The sequence below is a fragment of the Cadophora gregata genome, assembly GCF_030347475.1.
Source record: "Cadophora gregata isolate MNR1 chromosome Unknown scaffold_3, whole genome shotgun sequence".
In the NCBI taxonomy this organism is placed as follows: domain Eukaryota; kingdom Fungi; phylum Ascomycota; class Leotiomycetes; order Helotiales; family Ploettnerulaceae; genus Cadophora; species Cadophora gregata.
In genome coordinates, this window is record NW_026695926.1 from 3,281,422 (window position 1) to 3,300,361 (window position 18,940).

At 47.0% G+C, this 18,940-nt stretch overlaps 9 protein-coding genes across 9 annotated transcripts; 6 read left to right on the forward strand and 3 right to left on the reverse strand.

Annotated features, from left to right (window-relative positions):
* Window positions 1–385: 385 nt before the first annotated feature.
* On the forward strand, window positions 386–2,920 carry ONS95_009597 (uncharacterized protein). Its single transcript, XM_058503198.1, has 4 exons — window positions 386–1,347; window positions 1,470–1,672; window positions 1,821–2,030; window positions 2,245–2,920. Exons 1-4 carry the CDS (start codon window positions 1,149–1,151, stop codon window positions 2,779–2,781), a joined length of 1,149 nt encoding a protein of 382 aa, XP_058362133.1. The 5' UTR covers window positions 386–1,148; the 3' UTR covers window positions 2,782–2,920.
* A 536-nt stretch (window positions 2,921–3,456) lies between these two features.
* On the reverse strand, window positions 3,457–4,495 carry ONS95_009598 (uncharacterized protein; the record flags this gene model as incomplete). Its single annotated transcript, XM_058503199.1, has 2 exons — window positions 3,457–4,125; window positions 4,175–4,495. 2 exons carry the CDS (start codon window positions 4,493–4,495, stop codon window positions 3,457–3,459), a joined length of 990 nt encoding a protein of 329 aa, XP_058362134.1.
* An 840-nt stretch (window positions 4,496–5,335) lies between these two features.
* Window positions 5,336–7,099, forward strand: ONS95_009599 (uncharacterized protein; the record flags this gene model as incomplete). The annotated part of the gene is made up of 1 exon (XM_058503200.1): window positions 5,336–7,099. The coding sequence occupies one exon, from the start codon at window positions 5,336–5,338 to the stop codon at window positions 7,097–7,099; it is 1,764 nt and encodes a 587-aa protein (XP_058362135.1).
* Window positions 7,100–7,312: 213 nt separating this feature from the next.
* ONS95_009600 (uncharacterized protein) lies at window positions 7,313–8,041 on the forward strand (the record flags this gene model as incomplete). The annotated part of the gene is made up of 1 exon (XM_058503201.1): window positions 7,313–8,041. The coding sequence occupies one exon, from the start codon at window positions 7,313–7,315 to the stop codon at window positions 8,039–8,041; it is 729 nt and encodes a 242-aa protein (XP_058362136.1).
* A 356-nt stretch (window positions 8,042–8,397) lies between these two features.
* ONS95_009601 (uncharacterized protein) lies at window positions 8,398–9,066 on the forward strand (the record flags this gene model as incomplete). The annotated part of the gene is made up of 1 exon (XM_058503202.1): window positions 8,398–9,066. The coding sequence occupies one exon, from the start codon at window positions 8,398–8,400 to the stop codon at window positions 9,064–9,066; it is 669 nt and encodes a 222-aa protein (XP_058362137.1).
* Window positions 8,909–10,925, reverse strand: ONS95_009602 (uncharacterized protein). Its single transcript, XM_058503203.1, has 2 exons — window positions 10,525–10,925; window positions 8,909–10,462 (listed from the first exon to the last, which is right to left on the reverse strand). The coding sequence occupies exon 2, from the start codon at window positions 10,331–10,333 to the stop codon at window positions 9,086–9,088; it is 1,248 nt and encodes a 415-aa protein (XP_058362138.1). The 5' UTR covers window positions 10,334–10,462; window positions 10,525–10,925; the 3' UTR covers window positions 8,909–9,085.
* Window positions 10,926–11,507: 582 nt separating this feature from the next.
* Window positions 11,508–13,170, forward strand: ONS95_009603 (uncharacterized protein). The gene has a single exon (XM_058503204.1). The coding sequence runs from the start codon at window positions 11,626–11,628 to the stop codon at window positions 12,538–12,540; it is 915 nt and encodes a 304-aa protein (XP_058362139.1). The 5' UTR covers window positions 11,508–11,625; the 3' UTR covers window positions 12,541–13,170.
* A 457-nt stretch (window positions 13,171–13,627) lies between these two features.
* On the forward strand, window positions 13,628–15,652 carry ONS95_009604 (uncharacterized protein; the record flags this gene model as incomplete). Its single annotated transcript, XM_058503205.1, has 2 exons — window positions 13,628–13,903; window positions 14,009–15,652. The coding sequence occupies 2 exons, from the start codon at window positions 13,628–13,630 to the stop codon at window positions 14,924–14,926; spliced, it is 1,194 nt and encodes a 397-aa protein (XP_058362140.1). The 3' UTR covers window positions 14,927–15,652.
* Window positions 15,653–16,875: 1,223 nt separating this feature from the next.
* Window positions 16,876–17,815, reverse strand: ONS95_009605 (uncharacterized protein). Its single transcript, XM_058503206.1, has 2 exons — window positions 17,379–17,815; window positions 16,876–17,334 (listed from the first exon to the last, which is right to left on the reverse strand). Exons 1-2 carry the CDS (start codon window positions 17,788–17,790, stop codon window positions 16,997–16,999), a joined length of 750 nt encoding a protein of 249 aa, XP_058362141.1. The 5' UTR covers window positions 17,791–17,815; the 3' UTR covers window positions 16,876–16,996.
* Between the last annotated feature and the right edge of the window lie 1,125 nt (window positions 17,816–18,940).

The following is an 18,940-nucleotide window of genomic DNA, read 5'->3' on the forward strand; positions in this document are numbered from 1 at the left end:
CAAGGCCTGCAAGCTAGCCTAGCTACCTAGCAGATAGGCAGACCGATAGGCAGAATAGAATTGGGCGGCTTTTCATCTTATTTTCTCATAAGACCATTTCCTTCCCTTCTTCTGTCACCCTGATTTCCCGTGGACCTCAAATGCGCAGTTCGAAATGAGCCGGATACAGGTCTGGATATGGATTTGGAGAACTTGACTGAGGTACCTACGAAAGAATTGCCTGTGTATGGTATGCATGTAGTGCGTCTCGGGGAATTTTCTGTTCATATCTCTTCATTCTACATACGAACTTGGGACCTAGAAACGAGAAACCAGAAACTGGCGATCAAATGTCACGAGACAGCAAAATTGCAAAAGCACAATACCATTTATATATACTATCACCACCCGGAATGAGAATGAGAATGACTACCCAACAACCCAACTCACTAAATCAAACCACCATTCGAACCAACTGGAGATAAAAAAAAAACAACCCGGAGAAAAAGAAGTCGTGGATATCTATTGCAATACTTCGACGGCCTTAAACAAGCTCAACGTACTTTAGCGGGAACTACATATTAGGCGCATGTATATGCCTGCAGGAGCTTGTAGGTTTGTGCTTGGAAGTAATGGCTAGATAGCCAAGAGTTCTTCTGAGCCAGAGAGTTGGGCACGGGATCTGAGGAGAGGGTCTTTGGGACTGTGGTGGTTGGTGTATTGAGTAGGGAGGGTATTGGAAGGCAGGGAGGGGAGGCTCGGAGGGTGCCTCGGCTCGGCTACTGTATGGCATTCTTAGGGAGGAGGCAGGGAGGATGATCATAACACCCACCATGAAATCCACATGCAGAGCCAGAAAACCGGTTGTATTAGATACACGTTGAAGGAGAGGGTAAGATTTTCACTGCCAAAGCTGATAATCATCCCGTTGCCGACTGGTTTACAACAAGTCAGAAGTTCACAGGGCTTTGAGGAGTTCTTGTCTTGAGAGGAGGTTTTACGTCAACTTTTCGCCTCAATCTCGCTCTTTCGGCTTAGCGATCATCAATCAGTATCACTCACTTACCTACCTACCGACCTACCTACCTGCCCACTCAAGCACGTCTTCATTAAATCCTTCTTTTAACAACTTACTTGAAACCCATCTATCTATCAATCTATTACAAAATATGGTATCCTCCACACCCCAAAAAGGCGAAGGAGAAACAGAAGATATACCCCTCCCGAATAAAACATACACCATCCCCAGCACAGGACATACATATGTATACATCTATCATCCAGCCCAGCATATCAATATCGAGGGAACGAGTAACAAGAAGCACCCGACTCTCCTCTGGCTACATGGATTCCCTAGTACTTCAGCCGGTGAGTATTGACCTCCAACGTCCAGCATATTTTTTTTATTTTGTTTCTGTTTGAAAGGAATGAGAGGGGAGGGAGGCGGGTGTTGGGAGAGAGCAAAGCAAGACTAACCACCCCCCTCACAGAATGGCGCAACCAAGTCCCCTATTTCCTCAATCTCGGCTACGGCATCCTGGCTCCAGACTTACTGGGTTATGGCGGGAGTTCAAAACCGCTGGATGTTGATGCGTATGTGGGGAAGGCGATGGCTGCTGAAATTGTGGCTATTTTGGAGAATGAGGGCGTGTATGAGGAGGGAGGGGGAGAGGTAGTGGGGATTGGGCATGATGTACGTTTACCTTTTCTCTCATTTCATCTTCTCATCACATTCCCCCTTCCCTTCCCTTCCCTTCCCTTCCATTCCAAGCACAAGCACAAGCACAAGAAAAAGAACATTCATAACCTAACTATCTGACTCCACCCCTTCCACCCGACAGTGGGGAACCTATCTCCTCTCCCGCCTCGCAACGTTCTACCCAGAGCGGTTCTCCGCACTTGTCTTCATGAGTGTGGGATTCCACCGGCCGGGGGTGAAAGGTAATATTCATGCTGTTAACGAGAAGACGAAGAGGAGGTTGGGGTATGAACAGGCTGGGTATCAGGTTTGGTTTGCTAGTGAGGAGGCGGGGAGGGTGCTTGGGGAGAATGTATGTTGTTTTCTTTTTCTTTCTGCATATTCGTTATATTTCGTCGTTTTTAAAGGAGGAGATCCAGCTTGGTGATACTGTCGAAGTCTCATATATGAGTTGCGACTTTTAATCTCCCACAATATTTCTATCCGCTTATGCCCACACCTTTTCATCTCCTCACATTCTCGTTTCAACACATACGTTTACAAGCTCCCCATCTAACGCATCAAAGTGGGAGACCTTCTTCAACCTCATCTACCCCACCAACCCCCAAACCTGGACCACCTCCTTCGCCCCCCTCGGATCCCTCAAACGCTTCCTCCTCACCAACACCCACTCCTCAACCTCCCACATCCTCGCCCCCTGGATCTCACCCCAAGCAAAAGACCACCATCATAAAAACTTCACCGTGGAACCCGGCTCCATCTCTGGATACGAAGCCCCACTAATGTGGTATAAACGCGGGATTCAAAGCACCGGGTGGGAGGACGAGAAGAGAGCGTTGGACGTGGGAGAGATAAGAAGGGATTTAAGAGATTTGGGTGGAGGAAAGGGGAGGGTGTTGATGGTGGGGGGATTGAGAGATACGGTTTGTAGTGCTGAGACGGCGAGGATGGTGATGAGGGGGGTTGTGGATGAGGGGAAGCTGAGGTGTGTTGATGTTGATGCGGGGCATTGGATTATGCTTGAGCGACCGGGGAAGACGAATGAGATTTTGAGGAGGTTTTTGGAGGGTGAGATGGGAGGTGGGGTAGGTAGTAGATTGTAATTGAGCTCTGGAGAAGTTCGAGGAGAAGGGGAAGATACGGGTGAAGTGGGATGGAGTGCCAATTTTCTTTGAATGAAACAGCTTCTAGATATTAACGTGTTTCTCATATAGTTCTGATTATATGATTGAAGTATTGCCTCAAGAGAGTTCTGCTTGCAAAGCGAATATCAACACTGGATAGTAGATTGCTGGAGGCTGAGCCACAGGTGTTTTGCTTGCGGATTCTCTTTTTCCTCAAAATGCAAAGTCTTGAGTTCGCATCGAAACATCGATAGCCAACAAGTACTACGAGTATAAGCATACCTTATGATGGAAGGAAACAAGACACATTTGAGGAGACATCATCGGAATTGAGCGTGCAGTCCTGGAACAGAAGACGATCGTTAAGCGAGACTTAGTCAGCGAAATCAACAAATGCGAAACTCAGATACAACAAGTAAATCTGATTGCTGCATAGCTATCAAGCTGTACCTTTCCCTAAGCATTTAACAGTTTTTCAATTACCCATCGTATGCTTATACACATTGCAAGTGGTACAACGAATAAGCTGAGTAGAGGAATGGAGTTGTGAGGATCTGACATGATGGTGGACAATACTCGAAACAACCGCGGATCAGCCCCTAAATTCCATAAATCAGTAACAGATACAGAACAATATTGGAGATGACCTACCGGTTAGCTTTTATTCCTCTCATTCATCTTCCAAGCCAACCGAACAGCACTGTTCTTCAGATTCCTAAGTTTAATAACACTGAAGAAAATCTCCTCATCAAGCTGAAACGACTTCCTAACTTCCACTTTATCCTTATCCTCCAGTCTCTGCCACTCCTTAAGAACACGAATCGTAGTCGACTGTGTAGCCTTGATGATCTCATTAGCTTCTCTTCCTTCCGGCATCTTGGCACCCATCATCGTGAAATGGTGATTGACGGCCTTGATACAGTTCGGCGGGACGTAGACGTCCTGAGCGAGGAGCGCATGGTTTGAAATATAGACGTTGTTCCAAGACATCTTGGATGAATCTCCTTGGTTTAGAGACTCTTCAGTGAGGTAGCCTAATGTTATGAGTGCAGCGTCGGCTTTCCAGTTTCCCTCGTGTGCTGCGACGTTTCTTTTCTCGATTGAGACTGGATCCGCGGAATAGTCGTCAAGGTACCCTTCCTTATTCCGTTCTAAGCAACCGATGCGGATGTCGACGCCAACTTGGACCAGTGGTTTCTTGAGGGATTTCTCTCGCTCCAATGCTCGGATCGTTCTCGCCTTGGTCTTCATGTTACGCTTCAGTTCCAAGACTTCAGCTTTCAAAGTGTCGATCTTGGGTTGACGTTGACAAGTTTCTGGATCCTGCTCAACCCATTAGAAGTTGAGACCACAAATAAATGTAGTATCTCACAGTCTGTATAGCTTTCTCATTTCCCTGTTTCCTGTTCTCTGCTGCTTCAAGTTCCTCGATCTTCAGACGCAATCCCATCATGTCACCTTCCAAACTTGCGACTGTTTCCTTCAACAGACGCTCACTTTCGAGAAGTTTGGCGTATCTCTTCGCAAAATTTTCATTTTCGATCTGTTCGGCCAGAGCTGCGTGGAGAGTCTCGAGGTGTTTGATAGAAGAGGGGTGAGGTGGCGCTGCCTCAATGGATAGGACGACTTCAGATGGCATTGATAGACTAGTCTCAGTCTCTTGCGCAGTCTCGGTCTCGGTGGCGGTTTCCATGATCTCGTCGATCTTGCTTCAACAATGGCAGCTTTGGTATGATCTGATGAGATATGGTGGAATAGAGTGTTGGTGAGAGATGGGGTAGAGCTCTGTTTAGGTTGTGGTGGAAAAACACGCGAGACGAGAGCTAGGGCCGATATTGAGAGCATTCTTCGATCGGCTACTCTTTTCGTAGCCTCGTCTCGCTGTGAAACAAGCGTACACAACCATCCTGTGTTGATATCCTTTACAATTTTCAAGTCCTTGAAGGGACTTACCCTTGGCGAAAATTACCAACTTGAATGTCCCTAAGTCAGTCGTAACGTGTTGAAGCTCATCGAACGTAGAATACTATATATACACTTGAAAAGCCTCCTGGAATCTTCCTTGCGTTTTCATTCCCTTTTCGCGGATTTGATTTGAACTTTTTGTTTTGGTTTCCATTAAGCGAGGAGCCCCACCTGACCATGCTACGACCATGTCAAGCCCTGCATGCTTCCTGCTTCTAAAGTACGTACCTTGTTATCAAAGGAAGTACTAGGTGAAAGCAGTAGCTTCAAAATATAATTCTCGAAACAGCAATATATACGTGAGTCCTAGTCTAGATAACTATACAGATCCATAAGTATGATTCACACACTTTGTGTCCGTAAACTTCCTTCGTATGAATCACCACGGCCAGAAGAACTTTGAGAACAAATAAAGCCGTTGGTCTGTTTACGAAACATCGACACACTCGGAAATCATTCTAGCACGGGTTCCCGAACACTTCGATTTAAATCTTTCGTTACGGAGCAGATACGCCAAGTATTCACCCCCCTGCTGTTCGGCTCTGACAGTAAGGAAACCACAGCAGCCATGGAGGCGTACTCCAAAGATCTTGTTGTGTTGAATGGTTTGGCGAGTTCAAGAAAACTCGCAACTGAGAGTGGTCAGCATGATACAGCAGCTGTACTAGACGCTCACATCATGAAGCTGGAGAAGGAAATGAATGATGCTATGACTGAGACGAGAAACGCCATTCCTCCGAGCCAAGATGGAACTCCTTGGTGGGTTGGGAAGTCGGAATACCCAGACCTCACCTGCTGGTGGATCGAGACGGCTGCTATGCATCGACTCAACGAAAGAGCAGAACACCGGAAAGAAGCATCCTTGAACGCTTTGGTGAAAAAGATTGACAAGAACTACGACGACATGGAAAAGAAAATTCATGACCAGCCGGATGATGAGTTAAATCAGATGTCGGACGCTATAGTGGAATACATGAAACGTGAGACTGCACCTAACGCTGTCGAACAGCTCAGCAGCTATCTTGCTGATCTCCGACCTGACGAGAGAATCAATCTGCGTATTGTTAAAGAGCTCGATTTACTGTCGAGATGGAAAGATAATCAAGCTACGGATGACGTTGGTATCGGCAGCATCGATACTAAGACTCTGTATCCCTCACAAAGAGAACTACTAGTCGAGGACGCTCTTCGTGCCTTAAGGGATTACCGACAAGCACTCATCGCATACGGCTCTGAATGCGAAAACAAAGCCGTGTTTGACCTGGTATCTACAGCATTGCATAGAGATGAAAATCTCCCTATGTGGGTTCCAGCCGTGCCAGATTACAAAAATGGCTCGAAAGATTCGTGTTCTTGTGGCGATGAGTGTATCATCGCTTCACTACCTCCCTTGCCATCTCCACCTGACATGCCAGACCTGTCGATTGAAGATGAAAAATTGATCGAACGCCTCAAGCAGTTTGATGCCGAAGTCCGGGATTGGTCGACATACCTCCAACAAGAACTCAGAAGTTATCGGCACTACCTTTCCACAGGAGGTCAAGTCAACCAAGATGTGTTGAAAGCCACGAGAGACATCATAGCTCTAGCCAAGGGTAAGAGTAAGACAGACCCGCAAGTTATTGAGGTGTTCTCCAGTCAAGGCTGTACAGGATCATGTCAAGAGACTGCCATCGAGGAAGGGGATCCGGATATTGACGATAGAGAGCTGAAGGTACGCAAGTTTAATGAGGAGAGATTTCGGGCTTTGCCTGGAGATCTTCAAGTCTTTAACGAGACGGTTTCTAAGAACATTCATCGATTAGAAGTCGATCGTCGGCTTTTTGGAACAGCACAGATGCTGGTCGAGATGGCGGGGGAGAGTTCAGAAGGGAAGGTAGATGGAAGTGAAAATGTCACTGAGGTATTGGAAGGATTAGTTACAGCTAAGGAAGAGCCCGAAGCCGAAGTTCGTGACACTCTACCTGGAAAAACACCTACGGCCACGACAATCTCACTCAATCTGGCCGAACAGGCAAAGGAGATTGAAGAAGCCACTTTGGACTTGACAGGTGAAGTACATAGTGACCTGGTAGTGGCGAGTGAGAAGATTACTACACTGATAAAACAGAGTGCCGAAGCCGGAAAAATAGTACAAGACGACCCAAAGATTCTAGACGAGGCAGATAAACTCGTCAAGCTGGCCAAGGAAGAAATCGCTAATCCACCAAAAGACTTGACCCCAGAAGCCGAGCCACTGAAAAAGGAGAAGCGGAGGAAGACTGTGCGATTTGCACAAAAGTTGGTGGAGATACTTGGAGAGATGAAGCCATCATCTTCAAAAAAGAAGTGAATGGACTGGGCGAGCGTTTTGTTTGTTTGACATCCTGTACTTAGTATTCTAGTAACTTGAAGCGTGAATCATAAGCATCTCGTCAATATTCTTTGATCTTCTTGAATCTTCTCCAGCCACTTACTGCTTTATTCATCAAGCGCACTTCGAAGGCTCGAAACTAAACACGAACAGCAGCCCCATCAACGCCAAGAGTCCTTCTAGCTCCGCAAAATGTCAGAATCCATATCTCAGCTCGAACAGGATATTCCTACCCTCACATCCCAGTTCAAAACCCTCGAATTCGCATTCTCCTCTAACGTACAATCAAGCACCATTTCTCATCCTTCCGGGCCACGGTGGCTCAGCCTTTCGCCCTACAAACGAGCAAGTACTTTCTTCGAACAGTGGGCTGAAGATACAGAGGATCTCATGCCCGCTCCACCCACGAAGTCCGAGCAAGTCACAACAGACGATGATATCATGAGCGAAAGTCAAATCAGCCACTTGAACTTGGATGCATCTGCTGAGGAGGAGAAGACAGATGAGATTTTGGATATCCTAGATCATGCGAGATGCAGGACACTTGGGGCATTGAGATGCTATAATTTCAACTTGGAAATTGGCACATTGGTCACAGGCGAAAAAGTTGACGAGCAAGTGGGAAAATCACTTGAGAGACTTTTGGAGTCATCTGCAGGGATAAGGCAGGAGCTCACAGACTCACAGAATATGAATTCGCTAGGAATTGAGGACGAAGGAGATCTGAGTGATGAAGAGCGTCTTGTAGGGATAGTGGAGTGGTACATGAAGCAACTTCAGTATCATGGCGCCAAGCCTACGCAAGATGTCGTCGACATGGCGGCGAGAATCTTACATTGGGCCATGGAACATGGAACTACAAATGTTGAAGAAAAACAACGAAAAGTTCAGACGAGGAGTCATTGGTGGGGTTGGACTTGAGTTTTCACTTCAAAAATGAAAAGCGTAGCGTTGAGATATCTCCCCGACAAACTTTCTACACCAAAATTGCCACTTAGTATTCACAATCTTGGATTTGTTTGTGAATCATCGCTTCAAAACCTCCTTCACATCTGTCCACGGGTTTACGGTGTAAGTCTTGCCTACTCCTTGGAACACAGTACTTTCACACACAGTAACAGTCTCCTACAAGTTTCCCAGAGGTCCTTGAGAAGACAAAGACAGAGCTGTCAATCCGAGAGATAACAATGCCTCAACATCTCTGCGAAAGTGACAGCCCAGCCACGTGGAGCCACGATCCACTCTCCAACAACTCAGCATTCTATAGTGTGCTCGAAATGTACCGCTACACTCGACATACTGAGAAACTTCTGGTCAGCAAGGAAGCTTTCAAAGCAGCACAGCTAATACTGGACATAGAAGAAGACGTAAAGAAAAGTTATGGAGATGAGACAGAACATTCAGATGCCGAGCGCGAGACTTTGGCTGGAATGGTTGCGTATGCTTTGGACCATTATCGAACTAAAATTCGGCTTTTTGGTTGGGCTATTGATTCCAGAGTCTTGCGACATGCTCAAACACTGGTTGAAGAAGGTCGAGAATCCGATGAGATTGAGAAGATACAGCGTCAAGAACTTCTTGTTTGTAGGTCGAGTTTCTGGGCCGCGCGTGATGCTGTGATAGCACACCTCGGCTCCTATTTAGCGAAGCTTAGAAGACACAACGAAATTTGGCTGGAATTGGAAAATCCGGTAGATAAGCACGTGCTAGCTGCGGTTATGGCAATCTACAAGTGGGCAGATGGAGATCATGAGAAGGTCGCGACTGACAGGTTTTTGAGGAGCGAAAATTTAAGGAACTGGGGCTATGCTGGATACACTGCCAAGATAGCAAGTATCTACTACTGGGCTTTGAGAAAGACAAATGAGGATGTTGATGGAGAGGTTCTGGCGGCTGTGAATGAGGTACTGGAAATGGCTCAGGGTATTGGGCAGACAGAGGAATAGCAATGTAGAAATGTAAAACTCATAGAATAACGGGTGACCGATAGACCGTGCCACAAATATGTCCAATGGAGTTTTCTGAGCTTTCATTCATCTCATGCCTTGCATTATCCCAGAAAGCAACCAGCTCGCACAGGCCAATCCTCTCATTCGGGTCGTGCTTAAGACAATCTTGTACGGCGTGCCTCCAATGTGCTGGGATGTCCTCTGATGATTTCCAGTCTTCTACCACTTCGTCCGTGCTCATTACGTCTTTGAAAGTGTTCATTTCCGGTTGGCGCAGTAACATCCACATAGTTCGGCCCAGACTAAATACTTCAGCCAGCTCCAGAGCTCTCGGACATTGCTTGCTCCATACTAAAAATACGTTCCATACGTTCCAACCATTGTCACCAGGTGTAGTCATGGGCATATTACGGCGCTCCGGTCCAGTGTATTTCGTGTATCGAAGGGCAGGAGTCAGACCATCTGCTGGTATTTCTTCTACGTCCAATGTGCTATCGATCTCTGGGGCTGCAGTGGCAACGGGGGCATCGCTTTGCTCCCAATCTATAAGCATAATATTGTAATCTGCATCGAGCAAGAAATTCCCCGGCTTAATATCCATGTGGTAGGTATGGACAACAAAGTGAGTATGCGCAATTGCTGCAGCCATCTGATAACACCATTGAGCCTTGTATGACAGTGATATTCGCTCGTTGGACTCGTTATTCTTCTCGATATGACCAGCAAGGCTGCCATTGGGGAAGAATGGATAGAGACTGCCACACACAAATGGCGTGTCGTCGCCAGGTTTGCAAATAGTGATTAGAGTCTGCGCAGGGGGCATAATGTTGGGATGGCATGGCATGTTGCTGACCAGCTCCACTGATCGATAGTAGATTTTCACTTCCTCCCCAATGTGCCCACTTTCGTAGCTGTTCAAAAAGGTCCTGAAGTCGATTCCTTTGAACACAAACTGAGACTGGGGGTCTGAAGGGGCATACACAAGAGTAGTACAGCCTCTTCCGCCGAGCTGATCCAATCTGATTAGACTTTTGAAATCCACCGTGTCCATCGGTTGCTTGACGGAAAGATGGCCAGGTGGTAAAAGAAGGTCAACGTAGTCATTGAATAGGTTCTCATGACAAATACTCCACGATATCTGTGGGGAAAAATCTGTCGATCCGATATCAATAACATCAATGACAACGTCTGGATCTCGCACTGCGGATTTGCCGCTACATTCCGCCCAGACTGAAACAATCGCCGACCATATTGCCATGCGCATGGAGAGTCGGTTCGGGAATGTAGCGCTTGTGCTGTCGACCGTGAGGTCATGATAGCAGTTCACAATACGTGTTGTCAGAGACTGCAATCGCTGGGTATGGTCTAGCGCAAATCGAAAGATCAATGTTTTCTGATGCCCAAAGGCCTGAGCATACACAGCTGTCTCAAGGTCATTCCCCCAGATCCACTCACCCATTACACCGAGTGCTTTCAATGCATCTTGTTCCCCGCTGAAGTCACCACACGATTCAGAAATATGGGGCTGAACAGAGTGTGGCTCTCGCTCAGCGTCTTGAACGGATAGCATAGTCATTCATGCACTTAAAAATGGGCATATCAGCTTCCAAAGTTACCCCGGACAATACCGAGGAGTACCTCTGAGCTTATTCAGCTGCTCCGTACTATAGTTGAATATATCCAGACTTAGATCTGCTTTTGCGTTCGATTCAAGGGTCTTCGGCTGAAGGTTGTGTTGTACCTCGACCGCGGCGACGTGTGGTGCGAGGAGTCGAGGCTCGATGACTGACCGGTTTCTCTCGCATTTCGTACTCTGGCAGGGCAATGTTGATTGCTGAGGGAATTCGTAGTTGTTGTAAAGGCTCGCGCTTGGTTGAGCTTTTAATTACGGCTAACCAGATAGGGGATGATGTTGGTCTTGCATATCAGGCAACCACGGCGAGAATTTCGACGGGGTCAATAGCACTCTGGAGGAGGATGGAGTCACAGAACAGCAAGGGAAGAAGGTTGAGATATTTCTGGGTAATGATGTACATGATATGTCGACTTGATCATTGCATAGTAATTAACTCCCGGTAGCATCGTTGAAATGGTCCCAGTGTTTACATTCGGGTGGTGTTCGCTAAAAGTGAACTAGCGGGGATAGACTACAACTTGCTTCGCCAAGGTAAAAGCAAGCTTCACTGAATCAATTCTATATAATCCTAATACAATTACTGGGGAGACATGGATCATATGTTACTCGATTTTAGAAAAACGAAAGTGGTTGAATCCAGCGATGACTGGAAGCATCGCCGGTTCGTGATTGTCTGTACCTCACGCTCACAGTACGGCACGGGAGTATCAGTCACTCGACCGAATACTATGATGGTTTGCAATAACGGCCACCCCAGCGCTGCCCAGGAATTTTTGTATAAAAGCTTAGAGACTTTGCGTGGACCTGCATTCTTCTCCACCATCAACATCCTTCACCTACTTACAAAGTTACACTTCAGTCCCAACACAACTCCAAATAGACCAGCCACCTAGTTCTTATACATCAAAAGTAGGTCCAACATGGCCTGGATGCCTCCTCAAAGAAGTTCCTTCATTCCCCAAAACCATTTCGTGCCACCTTTCCTGCCAGCTCCGCACTTTGGGCCAGCTGTCTTACCACCTATGGCTATGTCCCCCATGGATATGCCTTACATGGTAAATCCTCCACCGATACCCTTCAGGCAAAGTCCTGTCCTCCCACTCCCACCATTTCACCCATATTCAAGATTCAACACTGGATTTATCTCTCCGACCCAGCCATCTCTTCCTTTTGGTCAAAATCTATACAGCTGGTCACAACAACGCCCAGTCCGCAGCGTCAACAATGCTACAGCTTCTGCCTCACAGTCTCCTTTTTGGAGGCCGATCCGCGTCCGCATCGCAGACAACCTCTTCCGCAACAACACAGACAGCCTCACCCGAGCAGGTCTCACCGCCCTCATCGAAGGATATAACAGCCAAGTAGATCCCCGAGATGTCGTCAAGATTGAGCATCCCACCGAAGCGGACAATAATATCGAGGCTGCGATTATGCGCATTGATGTTCTCCAGAGAGCTCTGAAAGATGCCTCAAAGTTGGAAGATGATCTAGACGACGCATTATGGGACGCAGAAGATAGCCTGTTAAAAGAGCAATGCCTTTCGAAGATCGAAACGGCAACGACCTTGCTGATCGGTGCCCAGAAACTGTCAGACATGTTGCAGGAGTGGCTCATGGCAGAGTTACAAGGACCACAAAAGGTGCATGACTCCACGGAAGTGTTTGGTGAGATCGGGCAGAGGGCCAAAGAGATCGAGGAATCCTGGGTTGGAAGGAGCAGGAAGATATTTTCTCAGGTCTCGCAGATGTGGGGGGAGGATTTGTCAGAGGAAGGGGCAATGGCACAACTGAAGCACACTGATGGTGACTCCAGGGCAGATCAAGAGCAGGGCTGAGACGATGCGCTTTCTTTAGCTGGGATGATCGCTTTACCCAGCCTTGTCATCTGCCAGACAGTCATGCTAGATACTCTCGATATCATAGGATCCGGGGAGATCCGCAGGCGTATCCCGGGCTGTGTCCTGTAACATGGGTGCGTGATGACTTGTCAGAACTTTGTTGCCTGGAGTGGTGAGAGGGAAGCGATGGGAGAGGTCAACAAGATGAGGCGATGCACTTGGCGAATCGTCACGTGGCTATGCGGTCGGATGGAACGGCAGAGCCCTTAAAGGGCTTAGCTTGGCTTTGATGTCTTTAGCGAGCTGAGCTTTGGTGACCATAGTAAGAAGCACCTGAAGTCTTCAAAAGCACAGACAGAGATGCCGGATATTGTCTTCGTTGAGGCTGAAAGCTCCAAGAGCAAGGTTAACGACAAGGGTAAAGCTGTAGACTGCGAGGAGTAGCGGGAATGGGGTTCTGTAGATAGCAAAGCGTCGAGCTAGCCTTTCTAGTCAACTGTTAAACTAGTCCTCGATGAGCAATCCTTTCGGACAGGAAGTTCCCACTGGTAAAGTGATAGGATGCGTGACATGAATATATCTGATTTGAGAAGAGAAAGTCCGATTCCGAGGAAATGCTACGAGTTGACTCATGGAAGCTTATTGCTGGTCGTGAGGGTATGAATTAAGTTTGGAACTACAGGACTGTAATTTCAGCCATACTATGTTCTCGAGATTTCTGGCCTTCACCTACCCTCAAACCAATGAGAGATCAGCTTCAGTCGTGAGAGAACAGGAAAATTGATGCATCAGATTAACGCAGACATGATTCATGACTCGACATTCTCGGCAGAGAGGACGAGCTTTTGGAGAGGAGCACGGCTATTGTGTGTGATGCCCTGATTCCGTCGAAGCAAGAAATACTGGACCGCCTTTAAGAGTCAGTACTTCCGAATTAGCAAATGAATATGAGTTCAAGACGTAGGAAGAGAGCAACCCGTCACTTGTAAAATCTGAAAGCCCTGTTTCCGATTCCAAAAACGCGATTTTGTCCCAGAACATGAACCTCCACGAAAATAATTTTCATAGACATGATCAGCTCGACATGGTCATTGGCATCAGCAGAAAGAGTACGCGACCTCCAAAAGCATATTTCGATACTTTGATGGCAGAGTATTACGAAAGAGCAGATAGATATGTCAAGTTCTACTTGCTGCACGTGCATCGTCATGGAGATCCGGTTGTGTGTTGCAACCCGCGAGAAGAACATGTAGTCATCATTGGATCTTCCAACACAGACTTCGAAAACTCTCGCTTCAATGGCATCGAAGACCTGCGGAAATTATTGACGGAAGCCCGTCCAGGACAAAAGACCGTTCTCGTATGCAGCCAAACCGACGGACTTTGTACGAACATGATTGGACTTGCAGGCTTTCTCAAACCCTTCCTTGATACTGGTGCTAGCCTCGAACTGTTGATCTGGTAGTCGAACACAAAGTATGACTCGTATGATGTCGGAGCGCTGGTCTCTGCATTCTACGACAAAGCTGCCGGCAAACCCATTGACTCGTACTATGAAGCTTTTCTTGTCACTATGGCAAAAGTCGGCGGACACAAAGTCTCTATGGCAAAGGCATCACTGGCAAATCGGTACGAAGAAGGCCTTGGTTCTCGAAACAAAGAACCCATCCATATCACCAACAGAAAGACCGGGCGCCAAGAAGTAATGCTTGACATGACCGTGAAGAGACTAGCCACTATCCAAGAAATTCCTATTATCACTACATTGGAAGGAAAATTTCGATCTCCAATTGGATTCGAGGAATTTGATACTCTTGAGAAGCTGGTCAGCCATCTCGTCGATGCAGTCTTCGCAGGTTCTAACAACAATCGGAAATGTGTGTTGTGTAATGAAAGCTTCGGCAGCATCAAACCGGGCGGCATTCCTCGCAGCAAAGTCAAAGGCCACATCTCGCGGCACATCTTCGAAAGAATCTACTGCACAGAGTCCGAGTGTAGCTACTGGTCAAAAACGGAGGGTGAAATGGCATCTCATGCAAAGCGTGTTCACAAGACTGCGGAAGAAAAGATGAACGCCAAGAAGCATAAGTGTGACAAGTGCGGAGAGATTTTCAGGACACAAGATCACCTCAAGAGACACATTCGCAACAGCCACGACGCTGAAGCTATCACCTGCGACAAGTGCGGCTCCACTCTCAAGAACAAGGACGGATTACAAGATCACTTAAGCAGAACTTGTCCAGGTTTACCAAGAGTCATGACTGAGTGCCCAATCTGCAACATTAAAGTCTGGGCAAAAAAGCTTTCGGTTCATATTCGAACTGCTCATACTAGATCAGATCAAGTCACTAAGTTTGGATCAATCATGGGTATTGATGATTAAGCCGAATATTAAATGAAGATCGTCTGGGGAAAAAGCTTACGCACTGGAATTGTCGTCTCAATCCTAGCTACGACATGTTAATTCTTAGGGAGAGCTGATGAGAGAGAACCCCGACTTGTCACTATGATATTGCTTATTTACGATAGCAAAATTTCCTTCTGGTACTCATTCTTCACCGAGAAGTTCATAATTGCTAAGAAGCCGATGTAGAATAGCTCATTCCTTCGGGGATACCATCAGTCATCAATCAATCTGTCATCAACAAATGAAACCACACTGGAAATGTGAGACACAACGTAATTCATAGGTAGCTTGCAGCTTCTTCCTATTGAATTCTCCGACACAGGTATTTCTCAGTTCCGGTAAAGGAGGTTTTTGGTTTTGTAGTGGCCAGATGGTCGCTGACCTGCAAGTCCATCTCTACATCTGTTGCCCGCATCACTGCATCTTTAAAGAACAGTCTCGAATAGCACAAGAAAATCTTTGGTATTCTACGGTAGAAAATTGTATACTTCTGAACACCGAGAGATTTCGTGTTACCTCCATTCACGAGGTGAGATGTCGCTTCTGCGTTTTGTCCCCAGCAGAGCGAGCGGCGCTAGGTGAGGGCAGGACTTGGAAATTGGAACTTGAGACTTGAATCCCATGCGTGCCACTGTGTGCAAAGCAGAGAGAAGAGTTCTTAGATTGGCCTCAAAACTTTTCGATGGCTGCTTGAATTATTCTATGTCTCAGCCTTGGGGAGTTGGTGGAAAGATAAGTGAGTGCATTGGTGCAGCTTACCCCTCATTTTGGCCCCCAAAGTGCGGGGCAAAAGTCAGACCTGCTCTTACTGTAACCGGTCCAAACCCAGCCTAAAGGTTCCAGTTTGTACTACTTACTAGTAGTCACATAAGCAGAAATGCGACAACGAACAATCTGGGGCTTGTGGTTTAGTGGTATAATGTTGGTATCCCAATGCCTGTGACCATCTGAACGACACGCTGACCTCCCCTCCGACTCCCTTAGCAATTCGCTCGAAGCAATTCCAGCGCAACACTCAGTAGAGTGGGAGTGGTGTATGTTCCTTCTGTCCTCAAGTTTCCCATGTGACTCTGTACTGACATCCTCTAGCCGGGGGTACGTGAAATTCTGTCCTGCGAGCCACAAACATTCATCTAACCGAACTTCAGTTCGATTCCCCGCGAGTCCAATCGCGAATGTTAAACTCATTCAATCTTCCCAATTTTTTTGGCGCTTTCTTCTTGGGAGAGGAACTGGTGTGTGTGGCCGAGTGTCAGATCAGGAGAGGGAGGAATCTGGGCATTCTGTCATACTGCTTGCCCACAAGTGCAGAATTCTGTGGTATTCCGACCATGTGAAAGCTCACGTCGAGAGAGATTCTTTAGAGCGCTTGGGATTGGGTTTTTTTGGCCTATGTATATGTCCAGATTCTCAAACTTCTCAGATCAATTCAGAGCTTTCTCGTACATCTTGCGAGAGCTTCAAATCCAACTTCAAGGCCGAGAAATTTCCCTGCGAAGTTCCGGTGGCCGACTTTGTTGTACCACACAGCCATCATCAAGGGCCGTCAACACTCGCAGAATTCCAATTATTTCCGAGGTGAACAAATGCCAAACAGAACTATGAATTACAACCACACTGTCATGTTTACGAGAGCATCAATCTTTATTCAATATAATGCCTGTGGCTACAAGAATTGTCAAGTGTTATCACTAAGTGCTTTCGAAAGCGCTGCGACCAGTCACTGACCCAAAATCGCGAGACTTTTGCCAAGCGAATAGCTCTTCCATACAGAGCAGTAAAGTACATGACAGCCTCAATATGTAAAGAGAACGGGTAGCATCAGCATTTATCGTTGACAAACTTGTCTTTGGATGGACTGCGGACACGTGACTTGGCAATAGGTCTAGAAGACGTTCGTGCCTGTGAAGATGTGTGAAAGCCCAGGCCAAAAGGCATTTAATTTCTTCAATGACCTTCTCTAAATAGATACGGGTTATAATTCAGTAAAGCCAAAACTCCCATCCAAATCCCCAGGGTATCAAGAAACGCCGTTCCCCTCCCTCTTCAAGGCAATTCAACAGGCCCATGTGTATCACTCCTCAATTCAACAGGATGCCTTCCACTCTCATTCCTCGCAAATCCTTGACTCTTTTGACTTCCCTCCATCTCGCTGATTGCCGTCTGTGTACTCATACGATTTGATTTATACCTTGGAAACTTCCCATCTCCAGCACTCGGCGGACTCAAAGGCGGACTGTTAGGCGGACTACCCCATTCCAACCTCTTGTTCGCCTCCGCAGCTTCCTGCAATTGCGCCTTGACAACCAATCTCGCCACGAGTGTAGCCAAAGCATCCTTCAATGTCTTCCGAACAAACCGAGTCATCAAAAAATTGCATTTCACTAAACCGGTCAGCAAAGAAAACCAGCCAGGGAAGAAAACCTACTTTCAACATCCTCCCTCAAATACAACCCACTAATCGGTGCCCCAATCCCAATCTCTGCCGGCATAACAGGCTCTCCAGGCATATTTCCTCCCAAAGTCCATTTCTCCTTGATATCCAGTCCCATTGGCGCATACACATGATTCTGCAATCCATTCGCCAAATCATGAAAACACGCCTTGAATGACACCTTTCCCTTGTATCCCGGCAGGTAGCTAATCGTATCCGTGATCTGGTACCACGTACAGTGATACTCCTCGGGTGTCGCTTCAGGAGGAGGATTGATTCGATGTCTTTCGGTGTGCGCGGGGTTCAAGTCTATCATCTCGAGATGGTCGTGCAGGGTTTCGAGGACGGTCTCGCGCGACACTCCTGCCGGGAGCGGCGTTATCGTCGTAAATAGCGTTTTCGTCATCGTGTTTGATGTTGTGCGATGGGGGTATGTGACCCGGATCCTTGGGGCTGGAGGACGTTTTGTTGTAAAAATTCTGGGCGATGTGATCTGACGTGAGAGATCAGCTTGATGCGGGCTGTCGGACCCTTGGCGGCGGGGTGATGGTTTTGTCAGATTGGGTTCAGCCAAGTCGATTTCAGACTGTTGAGAATATTCGTTTTACGGCTTAAGTTAAGCTGAAGGGATTCTCTCGATATTTATCATTTAGTCTCTTGTTCTTTGTTCTATGTTCATTGATCTTCCCATGCGCTTTATCAAAGATGACGATGATGCCAAGCGCCAACTCAACAAGCCGGAAGACAAGGTCTTATCAAGTGGCAACTTTCTGGGCTGTGTTCTGATTCAAATGCGCCACAGCCCAGCGGTAATCTTCGTCAGTCTAATCCCTTGGAAAGCATATTCAGTACTGATAATCGCCTGGTACAACAATAATTGTTGCTTCTCCGTAGATAAATGGACCATAATAACATCATCTCTTGTCGGGCGAGTCGGGGTCTCCAGATAGGGCTGCCAGATCGCCTCATACACCACAGTACACCCGGAGAGGGTCGATGAGGTACCGAAAGGAAGGAGACGAGGCCTGGAAGTGTCTTGGACTAGGCATTGAAGCCTGTGGCGAATTTTGTGGAGATTCCCTGGCTACTTACCCTTGTTATATTCCTTGTACCAGGAATTATGGATAGATTCATGCTATCTCCATGTTGGATGATCAGAATTTTCAGACTGCGACGCCAAATGATCAAAAACTTACAAGTAGAGTTTCTCGGGTTCAGACGTCCCGCTCGCCTCCTCGACGCAAAATAAATGGTTGATGAGCCGAGACTGCGAAATACCGGACTGAATTTTCCTTGCTTCTCGAGATACTGGATCCAACTGGCGGTCTGTTGGGGTTGATCTCAAGATCTGCAGAGGGCTTGTTGACTGTCGTCTGTCAGTTGGCGAGAATGTTAGCGAGATGCTCAGGGGCGTGGCTTCCTGTTTAGGATACTCAGCTGCTCAAGATTTTTGAAGAGGAAAGAACGATGGCGTTGAATATTTCGCAAATGCTTCTTGGGTTTGTTTTTTACACATTCAACGAAGATTAGATAAATCTGTATTTAATTGGGCAAGT